At 39.4% G+C, this 26,221-nt stretch overlaps 1 protein-coding gene across 1 annotated transcript; it reads right to left on the bottom strand.

The window, feature by feature from the left end:
* Positions 1-1,281: 1,281 nt before the first annotated feature.
* Positions 1,282-18,655, bottom strand: ndfip2 (Nedd4 family interacting protein 2). The gene is made up of 8 exons (XM_082525108.1): positions 18,406-18,655; positions 11,721-11,955; positions 11,396-11,526; positions 9,844-9,931; positions 9,408-9,532; positions 7,318-7,384; positions 7,129-7,234; positions 1,282-4,691 (listed from the first exon to the last, which is right to left on the bottom strand). Exons 1-7 carry the CDS (start codon positions 18,430-18,432, stop codon positions 7,131-7,133), a joined length of 777 nt encoding a protein of 258 aa, XP_082381234.1. The 5' UTR covers positions 18,433-18,655; the 3' UTR covers positions 1,282-4,691; positions 7,129-7,130.
* Positions 18,656-26,221: the final 7,566 nt, after the last annotated feature.

Raw genomic sequence — 26,221 nt, 5'->3', positions numbered from 1 at the left:
TGCTGTCACCACTTCAGCGTTTTTATTCAACCACAGGAAATAAAGGTCGAAGCCCATGTCTGACTATAAAACTAATTTGAATCTGACTAGATTCACAACTAAAATAAAAATAGGGGGGAAAAAACATGTTTCTTTCCAAGAAAGCACAAACATCATTGTAAAATTCAATTTCTAACTTGTTGCATTTTGATGACAAGAGCTAAAAAAAATAAAAAAAATCCAGAGGCAGTGATATATGAAGGGTTTTTTTAGTTTTCACTTTTATGGGCATGAGGTTTAAATTATGTTAATAGGAACTTAGCTGCAGACATAAAAAAGGCAGTTGAGGTTCTCTCCTGATGGGACGCGTTGACCTACATAAACTATAAATCTTTGGCTCCATCTAGTGGAGTTGGTGAAAACATTCATTTATTTTTAACCTTTGCTTTCAGCTTTAGAGATAATGAAAAATTGAATACATCTGTAACTTAAAATTGGTATTCCAAGCTACATGAAAATGAACTTGAATGTATTAATACATGAATGTATTAATAGATATATGTAGGTGTATTATATAACAACTGTTTGAATGTCATTATTTGAAGAAAGACTTCAACCTGCAATCCCATTCAGCGTTAGAGAGGATTAAAATCCCCTCCAGGTTTAATACCTCAGCTTTTCTGGCACTTTTTACTTCCTAATATTAATTTGTGTCATTTCAGGATTTTTTTAAATATATTTTAGATTGTGTTACAACTTTAGGCATCTATTCATGATCCCTTCATTGGCTTTAACTTTAGATTTGCATCGCCCTTTATTGTGAGACGTTGCTCGGTAGCTTGCAATCATTATCCTGATGAAAGGTGTGAATCGTGCTTCACCTTTGGACCGGTGACCTCAAATGATCTTCAAGCAACCTTCTTGATTTTTAAAGCTGAATCAGCACCTGTGGGTGTTTTCACTTTCTGTGTGCGACTCATCTTGAGCAGATATCCTGTGTCAGCTTTCATTCTGGGTAAAGCTTTGTGTGGTGATAAGCAATAAAGATGATACACAGGCTTTACCTGGCAGATTAGCTCTCAGATTTTTATAATTTACTTGGGAAAGCTTTATCCCTGTGACGCCAGAACCAGGAAATTATACCAAAGAAGTCAGCGGGAGAAAAACAAAATGACGCTGATGATGTCGAGATCACAGAAACTCAAGTATCTGACAGGACAGTAGCATGTTAACCCCGTAACCTGTAAGTGGAACAGTGTAAGTAATACTGCCAAATGAGTTTAAGCAGACGCCAACATAAAATGTAAGTGGCAGACTTTTGAACTTTATTCTTATTTTTGAAACACATTATTTATTTGTCATCATTCCAGTTATAATAAATGCATAACAACCGCTTCAGAACATGTTACTTGGACATATTTTGGACAAGAGAAACAGTGTGGCTGCCGCCTCGTTTTTCCCCTCATTTATATACAAAGAGAAATATTTTGCACTAGATTAATCCTAACATTACCCACTCATTTGGGAGGGAAAATCATGCAGCAGAGCATCAATTCACCAAAAGATCAGAATATTGCTGAAAGAGGCTTTAGTGGGATATGATGAGAGTCGAAAAGATAATAAAAAAAGTTTGGCAATTCTCAAGCTGTCACAGTTTAGGCTAAAAGCGATGAGACACACACACACACACACACACACACACACACACACAAATATTATTTTCAAAAATAAAAAGTGCAAAAGGCAAATTCTCCACTTGGGATGATTTAAGAATTCAATGATGGCTGAAGAAAACCTTTTTCTAAACCCAGATCCAGTTTTGCAGATTCATAAATCATACTGTACAGAAGTTCTTCAAAGTGCAAATATTCTGAATTGGCATAATCTGGTATATACACTTCTCTTTTCTTAATGACAAAAATAATAATTAATTAAACAAAACAAAAAAAAAAAAAAGTTTATTTTTCTTTGTCCAGTCAGGCTCCATATTCAAGACGCAACAGCATGTCCCCAGACTTCATCGCCGTCATCGCACTCACTGGAAGTCACAACGTCAGCTAACATTGATTTATTAAAAAAAAAAAAAAAAAAAAAAAAGGAGTCACATCACTGAAAGCTTCTCACGCCATGAAAAGAAAGAGGAAGAAATCCTAAATGTAATCAGAAAAGCTGAAACCTCAGAGAGATCCGTGTGTTGGCTTTTGTCCGAGTCATGCAGGTCATGCAGAACCAGCTTGTCCAATAACAGCCATTTCACTCCCTGATGTCACAACTGGATCTCAGTCTCTGATTAAACTACTCAACTACGTCTACTTCATTATCACAGGACCTTAAAGCCACAATAATCGTAGGTCATTACAATTGAGTAAATTGCATAAGACTCGTGTATTTCAAGGAGTTTCTCCTCGAGCCTGGCATGTCGCTGCCCTCTATGTAAAAATGCTTATTATCGTTTTAAACTTCAACAGCACCGAAGCAGGAGATGCATACAAGGCCCGCTTTAGGGTCACTTTCTACTGATCTGACCGTAGCAGCCTGAAAACAAACTTTTCCCACCGAGCTCTCGTTGGTTAGTGCCTCTGTAGAAAACAGACACTGTTTTGAAAATGAAAAGGCAGCCGTTTCACTGCCGACCGAGATGAGGTGAACTTGTGCTGTGAAATAGTGAGGGTTGGGTTTTTTTGTTTAACCCAAAAATAATAAATTAATTAATTAATGAAAGCTTTTCATTTTTCTTTGATTCAAAAATGTTACAAAAAAAAAAAAAAAAGGCTGATTAATGATTGTTATTGAAGGGAAAGGAGATTAAAAAAAAATCAATTCAGGAAATCTGCTGGTGCAAATGTTTCCATCGTTTCTAAGGGAAAGTCGCTGCAATGAAAAACAAGATAAACAAGAAGCTTTTATTCGAGTAATATCAGATGCACCGATATCAGCAGGTAACCCGTATCGGCTGATATTGGCTTTACTGACTGATACCAGGAATATCAGCAGATATTCAGTCGGTCACATGACTCAACCATGGAAAACTTCAAAGTTTTTCTGTTTTTGTTTTTTAAACAAGGAAGCTCTGTTTATGACACAGAACACAGAGGGAAACAGTAAAAGTAGAAACAGCATCAGTATGACTCGTCAATTTATTTATTTTTTAAAAACAACCACTTTTTTTGCATTTTAAATTTGCTTTTGTTCTCATTCCTTTCCCCCTTCACTGTTTTATAGTTGAATTATTTAGGTTTTCATACTGTAATTAATTGGTGGATAATGCATAAATATCTGTGGCTGTCATTCCTGATATCAGTCAATAGAGCCAATATTAGCCAATGCTAAGTTTCTGCCAGCACATGTTATCTGATATCGTTTTAAGAAAAGCTTCTGGTTTGTCATTAAAGGTTTCAAGCTCTTCATCACACATCCAATGTGACATCATCAGTAAATATTTGCCAGTGACTGATATCAGTCCAGAGTGCCGTTATTGCTGATGCTAATTTTTGGCACCTGTATTATCTTAAATTATTATAATAGAAGATTCCAGTTTGCAATTTCAAACACCTTCCATTGGCTCAGAGCCCCAACTTAACCGACTGAAAAAAAAGGGGGGAAAAAAGTTATATTATTTATTATATTTTGAGCCAATTCTAGCTAAGCAGAGCTTCGGTGTTCGGTTCCGAGTGCCCTTATAATGGAAACTGTTGCATAAATTTGATTTGAAGAAAATCTGAGATGACGAAAAAGGACTGGCGCTGTCAAACTGCTACACCAGCGTTAAATTAAGACTTCATTATAACACCCTAAGCTTAAATAATACGGCAAAACTAGTGCTTAGTTCAAGCTCAAGAGAAGTTCATGAAACAATCATCAGGGAATTTTTAAACACACCGCTAGTATTATTTTAATGTTTTTGTTAAATAATTAATGTATTTCATGCTACTTTTAACTACATTATTTTTAACATTAATGTGCCATGAATTCTATTCATTTTATAATAAAACCATATAAAGTAAACAGTGGTGTGTTTTAAAATTCCACGAGTAACTAAAAGGTCTGTCAGTTTGAATCCTTAATTCCTGTTTGTTTCAAGTGAGACAAACAAGGCTGTTGGAGGGGAAATCTGAATATCAAAGTCTCATAATGGGTTTTCACCTCCTACACGGTTTCTATTTTAAAATTCCAAATGTTACTTTATAGTCATGAAGGTTTTGTGATTCAGCTTTAAGCTGTTAACACTGCTGTCACCGCATGGCATCACATAAGCTAGCTTAGAACTGCCAAAGCTATTTTTATGTACATCCTACACTGTTTTGTTGTGCTTTGTGAATAAATGTTAACTCTTAAATTCGCCTCAGGCCAGGTTTGTGTGACACATGAGCTGGTCTGGTGTTTCCGTCACATGATCCAAGAGAAGACAGTGTGAAAAGCTTTGAATCAAAGGAAAATGAAGTGGGGGTGGGGTGGGGTGGGGGGTGGGGCCCAAAAACGGCCAGGGATGAGACGTGATCATCAAAGTCGGATTTTTCAGCTCAGCTCTGAAGCAGCTGCTTCAGAGCTGAGCCGTGTTTTACTTTTAATGAAACTGGTAACTCTTTCTCCCTACATCTTTTCCTCCATTCCTTCCCCATCTCCTCTCTTCACTGCAAGGCTCTTTAGTCAGGTCATTCAAGGGGGAGGGAAGGACGTTCACATTGGAATGGAGCGGTGACGGCACGGAGAACCTGGAGGGAATGAATTCCACACATTAGGGGCGAACAGTGACAGTTATTAAACATGAGAACATATCTGATCTGCAACTTCCTGTCTGTAAGTGCATCAGTACCACCTTTAAACTGCACATCCGTCCTGATGACCTTTATCTGGACACTATGTTTCTCACACACTGTACAAACTGGCACTGTCCACTGTCAGGTGGACACTGTAAACATTTCTACACTAAACATGAGTCGTGAAGCTTCAGCATTCACGACCTTGAACAAAGAACCTCAGGGCTCGTGTGACTATGACTTCCGCTGACTAAATTGTGACACTTCCAAAGATAAGAGATGTTGTGACGTTGGCTCTAGATTTCAGCACATGGTGTAAAATGATCACTGAAACTCACTGTGGCGTGGTGCAGTAACCCTGTTCTGGTCCCGTGTAGAGCCTGTGCTTTACTCCAAGTTGTCTACACGCTGCAGCTGTTTACTGTTTAGGCGGTGCCAAACATATATGGACCAACCAGTTTGTGGGCTACTCTTACTTGTGTTGTTGTTGGCCCTTGAACCAGCCACAGAGCAGACAGAGGTTCTAACATAACCGGCTGAAGTGAACCCAGGAACACACAGAAGTGTCCACTGTTCAGCACACTTTTCAATCTATCAGCAGGAGCTGTGTGCTGCTGGCTTTTTGGAGAATGGTGCGTTTTTCTGTTTTTAAATGACGATCATCTGTAATTACATCATGAAAGGATTACCATGAATGGGGCTGTGTCTAATTTTAGAACTGACAAAGATCACCTGAGCTGAAGATAATAGCTATGTGCTGCTTTAAGCTGCGTTTAACTTGGAAAGCAACTCTCCTGTCTCGTTCTCTTCCAGGTACAGATCCTCTGTACAGGTGCAGCTGCTCACCAGGCTTTAATTCTGCAAAGTGGCCAGTAGACTGTGTGCACGTTAGCATATGCTACTTCAGGTGCGGAAACTCCTGTGGGGAGCTTTGTTTCCGGTGTCCTATTCGCGCCTTGTTTACGGTCCAAAACAAGTTAAGCAAATGAATGAATCAAGCGGCGATTTACATTTCAATAGATGTCTTGGGCATATACCCAATATATATGTAAATGATGTTCATCGACTTGTCGATATTTTTTCCCCCGCGCCTCAGAGCAAAAGAGAAAAGGGATTCAAATGTTATATTTCTCAGTATCTGTAAACAGCGGTCCCTTGTTTATCGCGGGTGTTATGTTCTAAAAAATAACCTGTGATAGGTGAAATCAAGTAGCCAATTTTATTTTTTGACGATGCAAAACGTTTCGTGGACATCGTGGACATAACGTACTGCACTTCAGAGTCACACTGCTAGCGATCGATGCAGCGATTCTGTACTGTACAGGAGAGACGGCACGGAGGAGATCGTCTGCAGCGATCAGGACACAATGTGATGTAAAAAAATAAAATAAAATAAACATGCAAACTTGCACTAAAAAATCTGCGAAACAGCGAGGTGAAAGGTGAACCGCGTTATAGCGAGGGACCACTGTAATTTTTAAGGTAAGTCACAACATACCCTTCGTAAATACTAATGCATAGAAAACGTTACCAGCAATCATTCATTTTTTGTGAGGCTTTTTTTCAGTTTGTTAACATGCTGTGTAGGTGTGTACTTGACTAGCTGATCTCGACATAACAGGGAAACATCTGGTTTGACTATTCTTCACCTGTAGTTTGAATGCTGAACATTTGCCTGTTTAAATCATAATAACTGTCACTATACAGAGATGTGCTTCTGAATGTGGACGATGTGTCTTCTGCTGCAGTAATGCAGTTCTGCTTGTGTTGAGTGATGTAAACAACTGATCGATCTAAACTCTTTAAACGTCAAAATTGATCATTAGATTTTTTATGACACAGCAGTGGTGAGTGTTCCCACCTTCTGCTCTTTGTAACTTAACGCGATCTTTCCGTTTTCGAGTTTTGGAAATGATTTTGGAGTATATCTTCGTAGTAGCGATTGACCGCAAAGTAAAGCTACCGGAAATGTACAACCCCACATCTGGTCTCAAACCAGGAAGTTAGCATTTTCTCATGCACAGGGTCTATCAGCAGCAGCGAGGTGCTGAGACACATGTCACGAGTCTTGGCTGGGTTATTCGTTCACTCAGTTCCCACAGCTCCCACAGCTCACAGCCACAGGGGAAAAAAAACTCTGCATGTAGGTCGACCAACAGTTCCGCTGACATGCCATGTCTTTACCACAGCCACCTGTCAGCTCTGCGCCTACCACATTCACGAACGAGACCCTGAAAGACTCTAGTCCTGACTTCATCTCATCAAACCTCCCCAGTTTAAGCTGGAGCTGTAAACCAAACACCTAGAAAACAAATGCAGATCTGAATACTTCACATACTGAAAAACTCTGATCCAGTTGAACAGAGCCAGCTCAATACAAAGATTTTGATACCTTTAGTAGAGGAAGAAGAGGCGTGTTCTATGAGATGTGGCCATGTTCTCTGACATATTGCGAACTTTTAGATAGTTCACAAAACCTCTGAAGAACAGCAGGAGACCTGTGGGAGAGAGAATCATGAAGTCACTCTGACACGGAGGCTTTTTGGCTTTTAGGGACGATTACTGACTGCAGCGCACTCACCGAGCAGCAGGAAGATCCACCACAGCCAGTACTGACCGTTGAAGTAGCCAGTGAAGTAGTCTGAGAACTGGACACACACAGGAAGAGAGAGTTTGGCTTTAGTGTTATCAGAAGGAAACAATTGCTGTGTCTAATTTGCTCTTTATACAAAGTGACGCTCTCTCATAAAGTCCATTAAAAAATACAAATCCCACATCGATGAAGCCTGACCAGCAGTCATGTGCTCTCACACTATAGATTAAAAAAAAAAAAAAAAAAACAGTTATATGAGGACCGGGGATGGTATGAAATCTGCTTACTTTGACTAGTGCATGAATGAAAATATTGCTAAATGTGTTGTGTGGAAAATGACAGCTGTGTATAAACAGGGCAATCTCTGAAAACAGAAATATGACATTTAAAAAAAAAAAAAAAAAAAAAAAAAAAGTCAAACCTCAAGGTCACCCTAACACACACACACACACACACACACACACACACACACACACACACGGGTAAGGGCATGAGTGTGCAGACATTAACACAGGATGCAGTTAGCATTGTTTTTAAGTGTGTTTAATGTCCCCCTGTGAGTTCTTCCGCAGCAGCAGCTGCAGTTCTATCAGACGCCCAAATCAGACTCGCTCTCGATATCTCAACCTACAACAATGAGACAGGAAGCACGGGCGTCGCAGGTCCTGAGCTTACTCTGAACAGCTCTCAGGGCTCTGCTGGCCTCTTGGCCACGTCATTCCTGGGGGAGGTTTTTTAATCCCAGTGAGACTTTTGACCTTCACAAATGAAAAGATATAATAGCAACAACACTCTGCAAACTTCAAAGACATGTGCAAAGGAAATGAAACATCACAAATACCACCACCAGCTTGAGAGCTTTTCAGCTGCAGCTCCCAACTGATATAATAATGCTCCTTCTACTGCGAGCACAATTAAACTCTCGCCTGTAGACCACATTAGACTTAGTCTTTGTCAACCCAACTGATGAAACTTCCAAACAACAAAGAATATTACAGATTTATGTCAATCTTTCGCGTTTCAAAGCCAGAACACCAGAATGACTGAGGATGCAGATCAGCAGGTCGTCTGCTCAGTAGCACGAGCTGATTGTTTGCCAGAGGCTGGTAATGGTATGAACACTGTATGAGCCTCTGCAGTAGTAGTTGTGCACAGAGGAGCAGAGCGTATGACATTGCCATTTTCCCCCCATTACCTACCAACCTTGTGTTTAACATAAAAGGGCTATGAACTCTGGGTAACACCCTTAGACAAACTATGCGGGAATGGTGATTTGGAGAGAGTGCGTAAAGGACTCAGAGTGTCTGACAGAGAAACCTCATTTAGTTCACGGCTTGGCAGCAGTACGGTCCAAAGCCCTCAAGGTCAAAGTCTTTGGGTCTACGACACTGAGACTCGTCCCCAAAAAGCTAATCCTGTAGCACTGCTCAGAGGTTCACGTGGTTGTATAGGAATTTCTTTTATTTATGTATTGATCACATTATTTTATTGTATAATGCCTTAGCGCCACTAGATTTTAACATGTCTCACACTCATACAGTTAGACAGATGGTGGGGGTCTGGTAAGGAAGTTGGGGGAAGCAGACAAGTCCACAGGAAGAATCTTTTCTCTCTTTGAGGACTCTGGGAGGTAGCAAGGGAGTGTGAACCTTAAGGTGTGAAACAGCTGTGTACTGCCTTTTGTTCCTGGAGAAGGTATTTAACTGAGAGCCATGCTAGGCTCAGTGAGACTCTGCTGACCGTCTGCCCCACGATCATGCAGGCTCTCCACCAAGCTTGGTTTTCTGTTCTTTGTTTGTGATTAAAGAATGTTAGCTACCGCTCACCGCTTGTCTGCAGGCTTTATTTAATGGAAAACATCCACAACATGGTGTAGCTGTAGGAGAATAATATTCAAATGTTCAGTAATGGCTGCATTCTCATTCACTTAGATATAAGTTTTAAAAAAACAAACAAACTGCACAGATTCTTTCCAAGATTGCTGTTGAGTTGCTCAACTTTTCGTTAAACCCTGATCCTCGTGTGTAACACTGACCTCCATCGTTCAAACACAACAAACAAACAGTGGAAAAACATACCCTGACAATGAGAATCCACTTGATGAGGGAAAGGCCGAAGCCGCAGATGGCCCCATAGCGCCCCGCAATGGTGTTGGTCAGACAGAACGACAGGCAGAACCCGATCCAGTTGAACAGGAAGGCCACTGAAGGAACATCAGGAAGACTTGTTTTTATTTGGGCATCTAAGTGACTTTCACTTTGAAATCAGCAGTGGATTTTTTTAAAATTATATGTTAAAAATCTAAAAGTAACAACAGTCTCAGTGGATTTGAGCGTCTCTCTAAATGTTTATCCACTGAATTATGAGTGAGACTCGAGGGTTAATTCATCTGTTATCAGGGAGTCACATGCTGTTTTACGAGTGTGTTGCAATCTGGGCAAAGCAAACAGAGCTGCTACCAGGTCTCTTTACTTTGCACATAAATAAGCAAACAAAAGAAAACACGAGACTCACTAAAAAAGGCCAACATGAAGATCCCGTCGTTACCCACTCGGAGCTGATCGGCGTCACTGAAGTCGTCTCTGGGAGGGAAGTCATCATCCTTACACGGACACACACAGACGTACAAATGTTATATTATTTTAAAAGTCATAATGTATTTTGGAATTAGTAAGTCACCTTAACAATAACCTTTAAAGTGCTGATATAACGTGCTCAGAGCATAAATTCAAGTTAACTGAAATGCAGTTTTACTTGTTCTGAATGGGAAGACTCAGAGCTGGTAGAAATAAAGCCTTTCAGCATTTACTTTGGTCCGGAGTGTCACAAGCGTGGGGTAGTCAAGACAAAAATTTTCTGGCATGCTTTGAGGTAGGGGTGGGCGATATAAACGATATACGATAGAAACGATATAAATTTGGCCAACGATAGAGATTTTGACTATACCGCTCTATCGCGACAGCGCATGTTGATGATGTCATCAAGCTGCGCCTGTTTTGGTCGAAAGCATCGCAGTGGCTACAACCATTATCATCTGCAAATTATGCCGACAGTCATAGCAAAGAGATGAAGCACTTGTGAAATATGGGGAAAGCCAAAAACTGCGCTTCCTCCACTTCCGTAACATTGATTCATTAATGTTGAATTCTCTCGCAGCTGTTCTATTCCCATGTTGTTGCACTATATTAATAACCAACCTCGTATTGTGGATGAATAATCTCAGTTGTTCTCCTGACTGAAGTTTGGCCCGTGTATAGCATCTTGCTATGCGACTGCATTTGTCCCTGACCACCAGAATCCCTCACGTTCACTTTTAATAAGTGGAAAAAAAGTTGGGGTTCATCCTCCAGCTTCACTGTGCTAATGTTATGCTAACATACATGGTACAACATTATATACCAGGTAGTCCAACTTCAGTAACCCTGCAAACGCCACTGCTGTTTAGTTTTCTGTCTTCATTTATGTCGGAAGTGGTAGCAGAGCTGTACGTTTTAATTTGTTTCAAAATCTCTCAGTCAGAACATGGTATGTCATGTTTTTAACTCTTTAACTCTCAGTGTTCGTTTGACTTTGGGACCTGAAGAAGACGGCGCTTTGGACCCAGATTACGCCGCGAAGCTCCCCACTACGGCAGCCGTAATGCTCTGACAATCCATCAAGCAGTGCGGCTTACCAAAGTTGTACTAAAACATTTTTTAACAGATTTCTGCACGCAGAAATCAGTTCGAAGTCAGTAAGCACAACCAGAATTCATACATAAGGCGCACTCTCGATTTTTGAGAAAATTAAAGGATTTTAAGTGTGCCTTATAGTGTGGAAAATACGTTATACAGAAGAAAAGAATATATCGTGATATATATCGTTACCGCACGTGCTTCAGATTATATCGCGCTTCAGATTATATCGCGATATGAATTTTAGGCCATATCGCCCAGCCCTACTTTGAGGTGAACCACACCCAGACCAAAGACCAGTAACCACAAGAATGTTTCAGTGGAAGAACTTTAACCCAAGAATAATAAGAGGGGATCTGAGAGGGCGACCGTGTGTGAGCAGGGCTCCTTACCCGTGGCATCACCTCCACTGCTGAGGCAGCTATGGCAGCTGCTTTGGCCTTCTCTGCTTCATCGTATGTGGGCAATGAGGTGGCAACGCTGTAGGGTGGCGGCACAGGGAAGTCACCTCGGAAACTAGTCTCTGTTGAGAGAGAGGAGGAAAAAAGTAAGAAAAGGACAGAAAGCACGCAGGATCAAAGCGGAGCTGTGCACTTCCTATAACGCTCTGAGACCGTCCTGGAAACTAAAGTGACTCAAAGCTACAAACACTCCAAATAGTCACCACAGAGCTGCAATCAGACCAAACTCTGTGTGCAATTAAAGTCAAATTAGTACCAGGTGGTGCTGCAGCATTTGCTCCCAAGTCGATGGAAGCGTATGGAGGTGGTGCCGTGTCCACTGCCTCCCCCTGAGTCCTCACGCCCGACGCTTCCCCTGCCGCGGGGACTGGGGTCGGGCTCACCTGAGTCTGACTCTGGTCCTGGCCGGATGTGCCGGGCTGGGCTGTGGCAGAAGTGCACGGCTGTGGCTCGCTGGCGCCGGCCTCCGAAGAGTCGTCCTCATTGTGCAACTGAATATAACAAGAAGCAGATCATCAGCCAAAACCAATGCTGCTGCTCAAGGGGAATGCACACATGCACACACTCTCGTCCTACATCTCTGAAAGACTTGAGAAGAAAGCACCAGAGTGTTGGCAGTTTCAAAGTCTGAAAACTCCAATTCTTCTGACTGCATAAAAACAGCTGCCAGTCGACTGAAATAACAAACCAGAAAGCAAAAGATTTCAATATTTTCATTCATGTATATGTATATATATATGAATCAAAAATATATATATAAATCAAACTCTGGTTTCGCTCTCAAAGGGAGGCCCAAAGTTGGGAAGCTATGGCCAGTCTAAACAAAAAACACGCACCTATAGCAATGTACGGACAAGTTAGTTGTTGTATCAGTCAGGTAAACATAAACAAACAATCTGAACATGTATGTTTCAGTCTCATTTTGAGTGCTTTAGGTTGTTTTCAAATATAAGCGTCTGACAGAAGAAGTTGTCAGTGTAACACCAGAGTACTTGTAGAAAAATCAAAGCTCAGCGAGCTGTGAAACAACAGGGGTAAACAAAGTGTAAAAATGACATGTTTTTTGGATTCCGTCTCACTAATAAAGGTGAGGCGGTATGGACTATTTGCTGAAAAGTTGTGGCTAAAGGGGGCAACACTTCAAAGTGGAATTATTTTTTTTACTTTTTGGTGACCTCAAAAAAGCAGCAAATGCCAGTCCTCCAGAGAAAATGTATGGAGTCAGGATGTTAAATCCGTGCATAGCTACTAGGGCTGAACGATATATCGCATTTGCGATAATATCGCGACATGATCAAGTGCAATTTTCTAACCGCAAAGGCTGCGATTATACTCTGGACATGTCCAAATTCATGGGCTGCATCCTCCTGAGGCCGCATTTGTAGACCGATTACGTCACAGCGACGCGCCGAAGGCTGTCCAAATTACTACCATATCCCAGAATTCATAGCGCGGCCCAGCCAAACTCCAGTTTCCAGCAATGGCGGCCGCTACTAAGTTTTAAAATTACTCATACTAATCTTTCTGGGTCACAAAATAAACTTTTAACATATTTTCAGGCGAGAAAGTAGTTGTGTAAACATCAAATATCTGCTCGGTTTATCAAGATATCCCATATTTGCAAAAGTGCTTCGACGTTTTCAGAGGCGTCTGCTACCCACCAGCTCGACAGCTAGCCGGGAGCTCGAGGATTACTGATGCGGCCGAGAACGGCACAACTCCCGGCACATCATTTTCAGATCACCGCGGAGTTTCGCTGCTCGGGTTAAACGTAATATATAAGTCACTTAGACAACCTAAAAATGTTATTGTTGGGCTTTTTTCAGTGTTTTGTTTGTTCGTGAGTAAATCGGTTTGGCTGAGATTAAAGTTATTAGATTAGATAAAATAAAACTATTAATCCCCCGGGTGGGTTCCTCCTTGGTTTTCACACAGCTGACTAAACGTCAAACAGAAAACTTATTAAACAGAAGTATGAGACAGTCGAGAATTTACACCAGTGTCTGGTTATATTTTAGATAGCAAGAAGCAGACGGCCGAGTTTATTAAACTCCACCGAGACAGCGGTGACGCTAATCAGAACTAGCCTTCTGATTGGCTAGACCGTCCAATTTCACGCCTTTAAACTTTAAAGGCGTGTTTGTGTGTGTGTTTATACAATTGCTATTATGTTTGCACTTTATGTGTAATTTTACTGACTGCAGAGATCAGTAAGATGTGTGTATTTTTTATTTATTAGTTTTATTTATTTAATATTATTTTTTAATTGAATGACTGTCTAGTAGTTCACAGATGTCGAAAAACTGAGTGTGGTAAAGCCACTGATTTTGTTTATGTATATTTCTGCAATCTGCACATTGTACTGACTTTCATTTTAATGTTTACACCAGGGTTCCTTGTCAGCACTTTATGCTCAGATGTTTGTAAGCTAAAAATAAACTATTGTGCATGTTCAAATATACTGTTGTGATTGAAGAAGTTAAATAAAAATGTCAGTCATCAATTCATGCATCACCTCATGTCATCATAACAGAGGTCTGTCTTCCAGGAAAGAACAGTTTAAAATTAATGTAATATAGTATTGGCCATACTATATGATGTATTGCTTTGTCTTCTGTATTATTAAACAAAGACAAAGACCTTAAAAAATAATCGCATATCGCATCGCAATCGCAATATTGGGGCAAAAAAAAAAAAAATCGCAATTAGATTATTTTCCATAATCGTTCAGCCCTAATAGCTACTAGTTTTCTAACTAAAATGAAAATTTAGAGTAATCAACTAGTGTAAAAGTAAGAAAACACCCAGAGTGTGTGGCTAACATTAGCTCTGATAGCACTACAAATTTAATATTGGGCACATGTGAGTTAGTTCTGACACTGCATACATACAAACAATCCAAAAACAGCTATACTATGCTAACTGTATGTTCCATCTTGCTTACCACTTCACATTTATGTCTGTTAGCACTGGGAAGCATTGCCAGGGCACCCACACCACTGCTTCGGAACATGATGGGTGCTGACATTAATAATTAGTTATGCCTTTAGCCCTTTCAAAAACACAGATAAAGTTAAATACTGTATTACCCCAGTGAAAGGTGATTACCACTCTATAGGAGACTTTCTTAGTGGTGGCAGGTTCCATTATTCTTGCTTAGTTCTAATTCCTTAGCTAAGCATTACAGACTAATCCTTGGTCTTTACCCTTTGGCATCTGTCAGAGCTGTACTCAATGAAAGCTAACACAATCTGAACCCTAAAGAAATGAACTGCTACAGTATGTAGAAGCTTAAGAAATGTTCAATTACAGTGATATCCTTAGCCTGCATGTAAGGAGGAGTAAAATGAGTAAGAGCAGTACGGTTTGCCCTAAACAGAATGTTTGACACAGCAAGCACAGATACATAAAGCCACATCAATATGTCAACAGAGGAAGGTTTCTGGAAAAGTGATCTACATGTAATAAGTTAATGACAGACCACGCGACATCTGAGAGGGTCATCTACAAGCCTAAGCAGATTTTTTTTGTCAGGTCTTAGAGCCAAACACCTTCTGAAATTACAGATGATGGTTACAGTATAACCGAGAGGGAATCACCTCCGCCCCTCTGTTCCAAAAGGGCATCCATTAGAAAGTTCAATCTAGTCAGCTCCTGGCCAAAGGCATAAGATTGTAGTTTTAGAATTAAGTAAACTACATGTAACTTTAAGGACAGTGCTACGTGACCCAGGATTGGCAGGATAACCTGACAGACTCATTGTGCGTCAGAATGCTGATAACCCAAAGAATAACAAAAGCTGTCTCAAGGTGGTTAAGCAAGTTTAGCTTGTTTAAAGTCCAAGAACAAATTCCCCAAGAGCACAGTAAAGTGCCTGTAATCAAAGAGGCAGAACCACAGGAAAAACACTGATCTAACTTGAGCTGACAATTTTCACAATAATCATCAGTTCTTGATTTTCATCATCAATATAATTATTGTAATAGCAATAGTTTGGGTGGATCACTATACCGCTGTTCTACAGGACCGTGTTTATATTAAAAACAGCAGAGCAATCGAAGGATCCAATATATTTCCACTGGTCACTTTGCACGTCAGTGGTGACGTCACCACAGTTCTGTATCTTTTATACCAGCGATAATATAAGAGAAGTGAAAACCAAGAAGTGAAGAAATTGCAGGCTTTTTTTTTTTAAAAGATTTTCCTCAGAAAGACAAACTTGCAACATTTCTCTGTATATGCTTCTGTACTGATAGATCATTTAAATGGTGGTAAAAATCACCACAATGGTCAACTCGTGTCTTCAACCTGCAAACAAACTCAAGAAGCACATCACCCGCCTGAAACAACACCATGCACCAGCAGATTTAATGATAGTTTTGTTGTATGGTGCCATTCACTAGGGTGAGAGCCCAAAACTCCCATGGCCCACTAATGTTTAGGTCCAATCCTCTTGTTGAACCTTCATAATGTGTAAATGGAACTGCAATTTGCCAAAAGTCAGTTGGAACCTCATTTGTCACATATGAATATTAGGTGGGACAGCCATGCAAAAAACAAAGAAAGCAACTTAAATTGAACTCAACATACAAAAGTATGATGTTGAAGACTAAGCTTACAAAAAGTACAATTATTGATGAGATTATGATCTGTGTGATTGACACAATCAATGAATTTAATTTTAAATGATCACAATTGTCAGTAAACAGTTACAGTGATACCTTTAGTTGGGTGAATTGGTATGCTGTTCTGCTGACTTGTGTTGATCTAATAGGCAATAGAACACGCTTGCCTCTAATGTTTGAGCCAGATACATTCACCAAGTTTACAGTTAGCAAGAGCAGATTGATTTGATGTCACTGCAAAGCTTGAGGCAGTTTGGGTTTGACATTCAGCTTCATTACATGTCGGATTTATCAATTAGAAATATTGACTAAGCATGTGCCGATATCAGATTTTTACTTTAGGATTGAAAAGGTTTAAAAAAAAAAAAATTACAAACGCAGCATGTCATGATTTTCACTTCATGATTATTGTACTGAAAAAAAAAAATCCTGATTAACAAAATGATTGCTTTATATGTAAAAAGTTGGAAGAAAAAAAAAAGGCGGCAAACTTCAGTTGCATAGCTTGAAGCTATGCAAGTTTTCATTTGAAACTCATTTTGACTCTGCGTCAGCAGGACTGAATTCCACAATTCTGATAATCTGCTTAAAATGATGTTTTTGAAAGGCGAATCTACCATTTGAAACCTTTTCCATGAAGTAATGGTGGTTTTCGAACAGTGGTAAAACACCGCGACAAACAGGGGAAACACCCTTTGTGATAAGTAATGATATCACGCAAGTTGAAAAGCCAGAGGTGACTAACAAACCTAAATAGCTTCTTTAATAAGCACAGTCACAGTGAAATCTGTTGGTTTACCACACCGATAGACTTCTAAAAAACTAAGATCTTGGCCGTCCCAACCGACTTTTGAACCTCCACCAGCGCTGGGTCAGCAAACAAGTCAGGGAAGTGAATGAGCGGCCGACGACTGGCTCAGAATCAAGGACAAAGCATAACTGCACCCCCACGCAAGCACAGGGGATTACATAAGATCTTAACAACATAGCCACAAGCCTCCTCATGTGTCCAAATACACCCGAACCTCACAGCAGCAGTGCCCCATACCTGTAGTATTATTTAGAAAGGAAACAGAGCAAGAGATGACAGTGTAGGCATACTGTGATGAACACTGGGTTTTTATTAGTATATTTTTTGTTTGCTTTCACAAACCACAATATCAGATAACTTATCCGTTTGGCCACATCCAAGCCATCCTTGAGAATCCACTGTATTGTGCTGGAGTTTCAAAAAAAACCAAAAAAAAGAACTTGGTGTGAATCGCTGCTTTGTTCAGGGCTGAAAAGTTAAAAAGGACATTGCTGATTTGCCTTGGCTCATACCGAATATGCTGTGGGATTATCAGCCATAATACCAGAATACAAGGCACAAAGCATACTTTATGTCCCAAGGTTCATAGCTGACTCCAAAGTTTTACCAACACTGCTGTTACAATACATTAACAGAAGGAACAAACTCCACATGCTTAGGCCAGTTCAACCAAAGAAGCCATACTCTGAGGCTGGCATCCATTAATGTTTTTGACTAACAGTAGTAGCATTAGCTTTTCCCTGCATTACTATAGAATTTTATGATTCTGCGAAGACATAATATAAGTCATATTTCTGAACAATTAGTTCGTTAACACTTATTTGTCACCGTCATTCCTTTCTCTTGATTCGTACCAGCCCTTTAAGCTGCAGTTTAAGCCGGAAATACAGCTTTAAAAAAATACAACCAGAGGGAAAAAAGGCCCTCTTACCACATTTAATATGAGCCAGCTACTAAATCCCTATGCTAACCACTTAACTTAGAGCTAAGCTTCTCAGAATTTATGCTGCCAAAAACCGTGTAACTACACCTGATTGATTGATTGATTGATTGATTGGTAATTTATTTCAACATGTGAACAATATACAAGTACATTTAGAAAAGAAATGAGAGAAAAAAAATATACTATACAAATTACATACAAAAAAACATTCTGATTAATTTACATGTTTTAATGTACACATGTAACGACAAGTTAGAGAGTGTATTTTATGTGTGTAGCGCTATTAAAAGCATTTTCACTTAAACGGCCTTCGTGACTACTCTTGGCTGGCCAGCTAACGGAGGTGGCTAATCAAAGGCTGGGTACCATAGCAAAACCAATTTAGGGGAAAAACACAACACTTGTGAAAGTTTGATTTTTTTACGGCTTTTGTCTGTCCCACATAACGCATTTTAAATAGTCACTACAAACAATAAGCATTAATTTTTTTGGCAAGGGCCTGGTGCCTGTGACGAGTGGCAAGCCGAGCTATCAAACGGTGTTTTGATCAGCTTCCACTCACCACTTGGTATCGGCTCGCTGGGTCCATCTTCGACTAGGTTCAGCTGGCTAAACGAGCCAGCCGGTGAGAACTATCAAAAAAAATAAGACTTGGGTTTACTCCGATGTGTGAGTCACGGGCAAGAGATGTTGATTCCAGACACAACGCTGAAGAACCGGATTCTGAGCGATGAAAGAAATGGCTACAACCTACAATGCATTCACAGAAAAATACCGTTCTGTGTAAAAACCTTCACCCACTTTCAAGCTAGTCTAAAGATGTCACACTTCCGGTTAAATATTTCAAACTAAAATGTATATAATCTGTATTGCGCATTAATGTTATTATTACTATTATCGTTGTTGTATTCATTAATGCATATGTGATCTTCTACTTATCTAATTTACCTTACGTTTACACCTAAGCTTTAAGAGTTATTATTATTATTATTATTGATAACAACCATATATTAGCATTATATTTTCATTGTAAGTATAAAAAAGGTACAATTAATATAATATCAATATCTAATGCACTTGGCTTCTATCCGCGCTTGCTTTCAGCTGAATTGTTAGGCAGTTAATCTGTTAGAAATTCCTGGGAATGTGATATGTTACTGTCTTTTAATATTATTCAGTTCATAACGTTTTAAGATGGCTGTTCTACTGTCTGTTTTACTTTTTCTGTACCATTTCAGATGGCCGTCAACGCTCGCTAGACGCTTTATTTTGAAGGCGACTACCTCTTGTTCCAATTGTCGTTCGACCAATTGACTCCTTCCTCGGTAGCTTGATCTCAGATTTCCAAGGATTGAGAAAGGGTGATGACGCAAATACAAAAATAAATAAATAAATTTGACGAGAGAAACCACTAGGTGGAGCCAAATTCCTCTTTTATCTCTGAACCACAACGACCCATTTCCATCCATAAAAAACACCAAAACTTTAACACCATCCTGTTGCATGACTAAAAGCAAGGTGAACATAAAATAAGATCGTTATTCATTTTCACCAAAAACCCTGGAAACCTTATTGCTGCAGTTTAAGAAGTGAGACCCCTCCTTGTTTAACACAAATAAGCAGGCCCTGAGCTATCAAACACCCTTATCAATAATATAGATATCATCTCTGGTATTGGTATTGCATCGACACTGGAGCAATAGGAGCGATACTTTGTTTCAATCCTCTACGTTTAATACACTGAATTCTGTTAAATAAATTGTTGTTATTGGTGAGTCATCTCATCAATCATGACACACTGGTCTCCCTTACATAGACTACATAAATATCGGTATTGGTATTGGCATTACTGACTCTGTAGTTTTGGATCGATACCAAAATTTGCAGTACTGCAAAACACTATCAAACACACGCAGAGAGCAACCTCAGATAGATTTGACCCTCTTTGCTCCAGGCTGGGAGTGCATTTAGACAGCTCACTGTCTAAAAGAAACATTCCTCTATCCCCACCATCAAAAATCATGTTAAAATATATGTGTGTGGATATGAGCAGAGGGGAGGCGGGGTAAACTCTTTACGTCCGTTCTCAAGTTTACTCCGTCATGTGGTCTCGCCTCCCCAGCTAATCCTGGATCAGCATTGGATTGGATCAGTGCATAACAGGCTCTGGTTGATACTTCTATCAATGCAAGTGCTGGAGTTTCAAGGATAAAGCACAAACAGCTTCAGATACTGTTGCAGGGTGACTTAAAAGCAGTAGCTTGGTCTCTCGTAGAAGCCTAACAGACCAGAAGGCATCATTAAAACAGAGCACTGAGGACAATTTGAGTCCAAATCCTCTTTTGATGCATTGTTAATAAAAAATTTTTCCCCTCTCCAAACTGCTGTACGTGCATTTTCCCTCCACACGTATCATTTTTAACCAAAGTGACTGGCTCTGCTGCACTTAACTACACATCACTACATCTGCCCTGATCTGTTGCATTATTACATCATTGCTGGATTTGCCAAAAAAAAAAAGCAAAAAAAGGTTAAACAGAGCGAACAAAGAAGGCATGGAGGGGTATTGATGAAAGGCTCTTCTTGAATTGAATATTAATCCCATTCACTAAGAAGAGGGATTATTGTAGTACATGTATCAGTTAAGTGACTCATGCTGAGAGAGAAAGAGGATGGAGGGAGTGGGAGAGGTTGGAGAAACTTGTGAAAAAGGAAAAAAAAAAGGAGGGGTGGTGTAGAAGCATCATAGAGGTTTGGGCCCCGTGCAAGGCGATTAGCAGCGTTAAGGATGGAACTTGCAGCAGTGATGGATGAGTTCTTGTCTACACCTTTACTGCAGCAGCAGACCTGCATGAGAGTGAAAAACACTGGAATTCATTCGCCCAGCTCGCTGTTAGAACCCCACTTTTAGAGTCAATAACAGCCCTTCAGGACATCCATCACTGACACACACCCACACCTACCCACACACACACACCACCATCCCCACCGCGGCTGCACAGTTGGGATGTTGTTACTTGGCAACATCATTTCAAGGTAAATAGGTGCTATAAAAAGGTGTTATATAAAGAAACAGTGGGCATCTCTGTCAGATACTGCAGCTTTTCAGCGTGGCAGAGTCCCTCTCATGCCCCTGAAAGCTTTGCTGTTTCACTGGAGGTGAGCACTTTGTTAGATGCTGATAGAATCGTGCATCACAAGGGGAAGACATCTGTTTAGTTTCGCGAGGATACAAGCAGCAATTTAATTGCCAAGCTGCCGTGCATTTGGGGCTGAATTTGCATTTTATGTGTGGAGAAGTGGCAATACAGGAAGGTTTTAATATACTTCCAAATACGATGTATGCACTGTGAGAAGAATTGTTCATAATTCTTGAGCATATTTCATCTGAGGAACACAATGAAAGTTATTTACAGGGTTGTGGGGTGTGTTTGTGTGGGAGGGAATCTAAAAGGCGACTCAAACAACAATTTTAAATTGTGTTATCTAAACTTGCCAAGTAGGAGAGAAGATACATTCCTGTAGGTGTAAAACCACTGTTAAAGCCACAGCTAAAACTCCCAAGGTGCATTTAAGCAAGGACTCTCCATTAAACTTCTGTGTTTTAAAATGTGCAATAGGTTATTAATAAAATAGACATGACAGTGAAAACAAAGATATTCAGACAATTTGGTGGGCTATTTACTAAACTCAGAGGATAGAAACAAAGTATCAGTCCTATCATGCTACTATCATTCCGATACCAATACCAACGTTGGTATTGATACCATTTGGATTGATTTGCTCATCTTTAGGGCCCACCCAATCATAAATCTTCAATTTAACCAACAAACAAGAGAGAGTGATGTATTTCCTTGAAAATGTGATTCAAAAAACATGAATAACACAGGCTGTTGACTGTAACTTGCTAAGGCCAAATTATAGGCCTTAATTTGTAAAGACTGATGTGTGACCTACCTGCACTTGTATATAAAGTTCAATACAATAGGAGTAAATTTGGGTCACAGTAATGAGTAATATCACAAACTAACCACCTCTTATTACTAGACTGAATTCATTTTTATAGAAATAAATACATTTATAGAAATATGTAACTGCAGATAATTGTAAGTAATTTCAATGTGAATTTCTGTTAATACTGTAGCTCTTCTAGTATTGTGTGCAGTACCTTTGCACCGCTCCACACTTTGGCAATTCACTGCTCTGACATGTGGCGCTAACTTTGAGAATAATGACAGAACAGTTTTGGTTTTGATATAAAGCTTTTTTTTACCTGAATACTCAGAGAGCTGTATACAACTTCCCTCATTCACCCAAGCACCATTTTCTGCACCTAAGTTCCATCTGTCTAATAATCACACTCTGATGCTTACTAGGAGCAACTTGGGATTCAGTATCTTGGTATCCAGACTGGCCCAGGCAGGGGTTGAACCACCAACCTTCGGATTAGTGGATGACCGGCTCTAGAAAGTGAGCCCGGGCTGGTATTTGACTTATTTGACTTACTTTAAAGGTATTGAGGTAATGCTGTTTTAAAATTTCACCACCTGGGGGCAGTGTTTGACCAGAAATTTCTAGTATTTTTTGCCCATTCTGGTTGTAAAACACGTGAGAGTAAGGGGGGTGACGGTGCAGTGGTTAGTGCTCTTGGCTCAGTGTTGCTTCACTGACTGAAAGTACTGAATTTCAACCTCCTAGTGGGCTGGCACCTGAGTTTGTAGAGAATTTTGACTGTAAGAAGCAGAAGAAAATGGTTCGATCTAAGAACTATGAAAAAAAAAACAGTTCCGGTCACCCTGTTATTTTCTTTTAGTGGCCCTAATTTTTTTTTACATGCTTCCTGCAGAGACATGAGTAAGTTAATTGAGGATAACAGGGAAGGACTGGCAACCTGTCCCCCTAAACTTGATGACAGCTGAGAAGCCATTGCTCCTACCTGGTATTTGCATGAACTCACCAGTCTAAAAGAAACATGCATTTCTTTGGTGCTGACTGTGGCAATGACCAACATTGTTTATTATTGTCTCCTTACTTCAGACAATGAATCGTAATTACCAATAATTCATACGCTTCCTGCTGTTGTGCCACATGTATAAACGCACACAACTCCTTTGCTGTGGAAAATCCTTAGAGGAAAGACTCCTACAAACAGCTGTAAGCAAACAGCTCATCAGCTCCTCTTCTTTTGTCAAAACCACATTGCACCCCCCCCCCCCCCCCCACACACACACACACACACACACACTTCTTGGCACCCCTCTGGCTGCCGGTGCCCTGGGTGCTGTCTAGTTGGACTTTGCCAACTGGCCCTGCAAAAACCTGGACACAGCTTGATGCCACTTCAGGCTGGAGCTCAGGTTTTAAAAATACAAAATCTTCCTTTTGGGAATAATGTATTATTATTATTATTTTTTTTTTTTGGTCTAATACACTATATCTTTGTTTCTTTCAAGATCCGAAGGAATGTAAATGTTTTATTTAAAATCATTTATTTAGAAGTTTCATAATGGCCAAGAACATTGTCAAGGCTTTGATAAGGGTGGACCGCAGAGACTGAAGCTCTTGTAGTGATAATCATTTATCAACAGGGCGCTTTAGTTGTTGAATACAGCAGCAAACTTATGTATGACCAGGGAATTTAGAACAAAGTAGATTGATTGTTGCATGGAGTCTGAAAGATGGTGACCTTTTATTAGCTAAACATATATATATATATATATATATATATATATATATATATATATATATATATATATATATATATATATATATATATATATATATATAGATAGATATATAGATAGATATATATATAGATACATTTAAGCAGCATTTACACAGTAATAAGCTATTTACTGTAGGTATTTGTTTATTTGTTTATTCATTTAGAGATCAGAGTAATATTAGAATATTAGGATGATAATATTTTAATTTTAGTAGAAATGTAGTCAAAACTTTAACAGTATTATACTGTAAAATATACTTCAACTCTGCAAAATAGCTATTTAATGCTGGCTAATAAACACTGTAAAATGTTATAATGTAGCTTCACTTAAAAAACTGTAAACTCAACTAAAGTCACTGCAACCTCAATGGAAAAGTTATGCTAAGTTTTTTATTTTGAGTATGTGGTACATACAAAGAATGTGAACCTTACAGTATGTTAGTTTTGCAACATGGTTATATTAAATTTAGGCAGTGTCACTATGAATAAACTGACTGGACAGGTCTCTTTTATTAGCGCCACCATGTCTAAACCATAGCAGATCCAACTAACATCTTGTAAACCTTCCATTTCCGTCACAAATCATCATGACTGATTTACATTTCAACTAAATTCAAAATCGAAATACAAAACAGCTGAGACAATGGACAAAACAATAATAAAGGAGGATATGAAGGTAAACACTAACAGCATTTGCACTTGACATGGCAGAAGAGTTCTTGAGACACTATTGATTGCAACAAATATCCATGTAATTAAGTAAACTTACACTACTGTAAATTCAGACAAAAACACTAGCATCATTTAGGTAAGGACACCGTAATTGACAGGAAACCTTGTACAGGGTGTACCCTTCCAGCTGAGATAGGCCCTGCAACCCTGAACCGGAAAGCATTTAGAAAAATGGATGGATGGAGGTTGTTTGTGTTTCTAGTGCAACAGACACATTTCTTCCAGTGTGCCTGTAGCTACATTGTTGCTTTTTCGCATGTTCAGCTCACCTGCTGTGCACTGACTGAAGAACCCTCATGGAAATGCTAGCCATTTACTTGACGTGCTATTGAACGCATCTCATTTTTCTCCATAAATAGTACCAAAATTACACAGTTCTCTCTGGGAAGCTTGCAGAAAACGATTAGGAAAATGATTCTGACTACTACAACAACAACAACAACAGGATATTAAGTGTTTAGTAAACACAATAAATAGAAAATGTTTTGCTCATTGTATAATGACCTGAATTAGTGATGTATAATGTTCAGAAAAAGAGTTCACAAGGCATGTATTTATCTGATACACACTATGTAGATTTATTGAACATGAAAAAATTAAATGCTAAAAAGACATATCTTTAAATATAAACCAACAGTAATTTTAGTATGTATGCCACAGTCAACACAGGCAGAATAAAATGTCTTTTCAATAATAGTAACTGGGAGCTACGAGCAGCTAATTAGTGCAAAATGTGAAAAGAGAGCATTAATCACATGTGCACGCCTCTCCCTGTGTCTGCAGATGAGCGTGTGGGCGTATAAATGTGTGTTTGACAAAGAGAGGGGTGGTGGAGTAAATACAGTGTGTGCACTGCAGGTACTTAAAGTGGCCAGCAGAGTGCAGAAGAGACAAAGTTATCGTTCGAGGCGCCAGGTTCAACGTCACCATTATTTTAAAACATGCCATGTCTCAGTCTTTTGTTAATATAAGTCGACTTTATTTTGTAATCCAAATGTGCTTTTTTGTTAAGATGAATAAAAAGATGTTTTGACGGTTTAGAAAGAGTCAAAATTAGCATTATAGTTGTCTCAAAATACAAGGCTTTGTCCAGAAATGTATACACTGCAGCGTTTTTGCAGAGTTTTGCTTTGTCTTTGGAAATTGTTCACAGAAAAGAGCGTGCTGAGTGAATCACTGAGTGGAACAAACTTTAATAAATTCAGTCGGTTGTCGTTTCCTCATGCAGAGAGACTGCAACCAAACCAGGACGATAACAAGGACTTGTTAACCTTTCAGAGATGTATGGTGACATTTAAAATATACTTTTCAGTCTACACTGATCTTCTCCCTGGCAGCCACCGCTCACTTTGTCCTGATCATAATGAGTCCGAGGAATAGAAGTACTCTTATCACTGTAGGGATGAATTGAAAGAGAGAGAGAGAGAGTGCTGTAGGAAGATTTAAATTATTCCACTGCATCTGGCAGAGATGAATGTGGGCTGGTCATTTTTGGCAGTGTGAGAACTTCCTATAATGGTTGAAACTGACTGCACTAATTAGGCTTGCTGTGAGAAAACTTCACTTACATTTGAATATTTTGAATAAATGAAGCTGTCTCAACCAAGAGATCAAGTTTTTTTTTTTTATAGCTAAGCAGAAAGTATCCAAACTGCAGGGCTTTAACGTCACAGTTCTGCTGCAGCGTGTTTAAATTGAAATCTCTTAAACACATTAAAATGAATATAATGTATAGACCTAGTCGTTGTGAAGTCATCCTTACCACAGTAATTAAATTAAATTCAGATTTATTTACATATGTTTTATACTAAAAGGTCAAATCTGTTAATGACAAGTTAGCCTCTCAGTAAGAAAAAAAACTGTCTTCACAGACTATTTTACATGAATGGGTCTTAGCATCAGGCTGTATCCAGAAAGACTA

This window comes from Aulonocara stuartgranti (genome assembly GCF_965226115.1).
Source record: "Aulonocara stuartgranti genome assembly, chromosome: 23".
Lineage (NCBI taxonomy): Eukaryota > Metazoa > Chordata > Actinopteri > Cichliformes > Cichlidae > Aulonocara > Aulonocara stuartgranti.
Note: the sequence above shows the minus strand (reverse complement) of the source record. Positions and strands in the feature narration are given on the sequence as shown.